Source organism: Mixophyes fleayi, chromosome 6, assembly GCF_038048845.1.
Source record: "Mixophyes fleayi isolate aMixFle1 chromosome 6, aMixFle1.hap1, whole genome shotgun sequence".
In the NCBI taxonomy this organism is placed as follows: domain Eukaryota; kingdom Metazoa; phylum Chordata; class Amphibia; order Anura; family Limnodynastidae; genus Mixophyes; species Mixophyes fleayi.
The window spans coordinates 207,039,619-207,041,821 of record NC_134407.1 but is presented as its reverse complement, the minus strand read 5'-3'; the positions used below and the strand labels follow the sequence as shown (position 1 = coordinate 207,041,821).

The following is a 2,203-nucleotide window of genomic DNA, read 5'->3' as shown; positions in this document are numbered from 1 at the left end:
ATATTGAACATAGAAAAAATATTTTTGTTGTACTGGTGAACGCTACAAAGTACAGTATTGGCATCATCAGTGCCTATTTACAAGGTTGCCTTTAATGATCTATACTGACTTCTTGAATTTGACTGCAACTTAATACTTAGAACTGCTATACTAAGAACATCCCTCATCCAAAGCATTAAGTATATGAAATTAGGAAAAATAATTATAATTATGTCGCTATGTCATATATAGACAGAACACAAAACATATGAATACATTTAATATTTTTAAATAATTTCCAAACACATTCTGGACAACCTAAGAGCTTTATTAGCAATAATTGATTTAATAATAAGAGTACAAATAAGCACAAGGAATCATGTTACAGTGAGCTGCAGGTAGAATCTCTCATGATTCAGTTCTCCGGATGCTTCATGATATTGGACAAATAGATGTTGTTGTTTCCCAAGTCAGATTAAAGATGTTTTATTCATAGGTGCATTTTGCTTTGGGGCTCTGTTCCACGTTATGGGTACAAATATTCGTTTACAATGTAACTTTTTATACGTTGTTTTATTGGATTTTTTTTAAAAACCAAAAACAGACATAAAAATTTATAAGATCACTGTGCTCAGCATTCTGAATTTAATTATTGTGGTCTTGAAATAGAAAATTTACCTAAAATTTTCTACCATCTGCAGATTATTTATTATTTTACTAGACATAATAATTTAATTCAGAAACACAGCATAATAAAGGCCTTGGAGTTGGAAATCAGTTATTTGCACCACGTAATAATTGAGACTTGTATAACACTTGTAGTACTGGGCGTGTGCACAACGTGCACCCGTATGTTGAGATAAATGTATCTTAAACTTGCGTCCACTTGCCCTCGGAGAGGCAGGTCAGGGGCTTTCAAGTATAAGTTTAGTAGAGTAGGGGTGTAAAGATTTGTTCATAAAATAATGTTCTTGAAAAGTAGAGCATAGCAAAATCACTGTTTATGAGGATTTGACTTAAATAGTTTCTGTTGCTACCACAGTGGAGGCAGACATATTGTAATCTGAACCATTACAAGAAAGCAGCCTACTATATCCCAGGAAGTCACTGATATCACTAGGGCTCTTCACAACCAATATTCATGAGACACTGATTCCTAGGCTGCATTCTTATACACATTGTGTCAGGTCACAGAATCTGCCTTTTCTGTGTGCAGTTAACAGGGGAATTTAACAACATACCCTGCAGTTATGTTATTGTTTAGCTGTGACTTGTTGGACTATATTTAGTGCTGGTGCCGGTTGAGCAAATTGTGGGGACATCATTGTTGGAACTGTGGAAGGGTTCATGGAAACCACTGCATCATTCTGTATCACAAATACCTGCAAGCAGAGATAACACAGTACATAAAACATACATAACTAAAGTATATCACATCTTAATAAAAAATACATTGCCTTTGTTTTCCCCTTTAACTAATACTGTACATGTGTGATGCATGTACTACATCTTTACATGTGTGCTGCATGTACTACATCTTTACATGTGTGATGCATGTACTACATCTTTCTGCTCTGTCTATAGGTTGCAAGGTCAGCAGTAATGTGCTTTGCCAATCCCAGGATGTGTTGGCATCATCAGAAGTATCCCATAGTTGGCATCTTATGTAAGTCATTTTCACATATTGTATCTTCGGAGCAGCATGAAAGTCCAGTGTAGCCACCGTAGCCCATAGTATCTAAAGTGAGCAGACCTTATTCACAAGGGGTTCTACTATCAAAATGTATATATTTAGATTTGGTAACGGCGCTGGCACTACCTTATAATATAATATACTTTATTATATATGGTGAAGTTACTGCTCATTTCTCCAGAACTTCTCCTTGGAATATTTGTGGAATATATTATCATTCTAACTACATCATGTATCCACCACAAGCTCCACAGAACATGCATTTTGGTGTAACCTTTGCTTCAACCTTCCCTTACCTGGGGGACATTTGGTGTGACACGTGATAGAGAACGGCATCCAAAAATGGAGACGGAAAGAGATACACAGAAAATCAGCAGGTTTATCACAAGGAGAAGAGAACTAAGAGCATATCCACTGTTCTGTGAAGACAAAATGAATAGAGCCAATATTGTAAATTGTACATCATGCAGATACTTATTGGTTCAGGTGCAATCCATGGGAACAAATATAAGAGCGCCAGGTTTACATTCC

The 2,203-nt window shown here is 36.0% G+C and overlaps 1 protein-coding gene across 1 annotated transcript in view; it reads right to left on the bottom strand.

Annotated features, from left to right (window-relative positions):
* Window positions 1-371: 371 nt before the first annotated feature.
* Window positions 372-2,203, bottom strand: part of LOC142095431 (membrane-spanning 4-domains subfamily A member 8-like) — an 11,226-nt gene continuing 9,394 nt past the window's right edge. The window contains exons 4-5 of the mRNA XM_075178376.1: window positions 1,969-2,091; window positions 372-1,361 (exon numbers count right to left, since the gene is read on the bottom strand). Coding sequence (XP_075034477.1) covers window positions 1,233-1,361; window positions 1,969-2,091 — 252 coding nt within the window. The 3' untranslated portion in view covers window positions 372-1,232. The remainder of the gene's footprint in view (window positions 1,362-1,968; window positions 2,092-2,203) is intronic.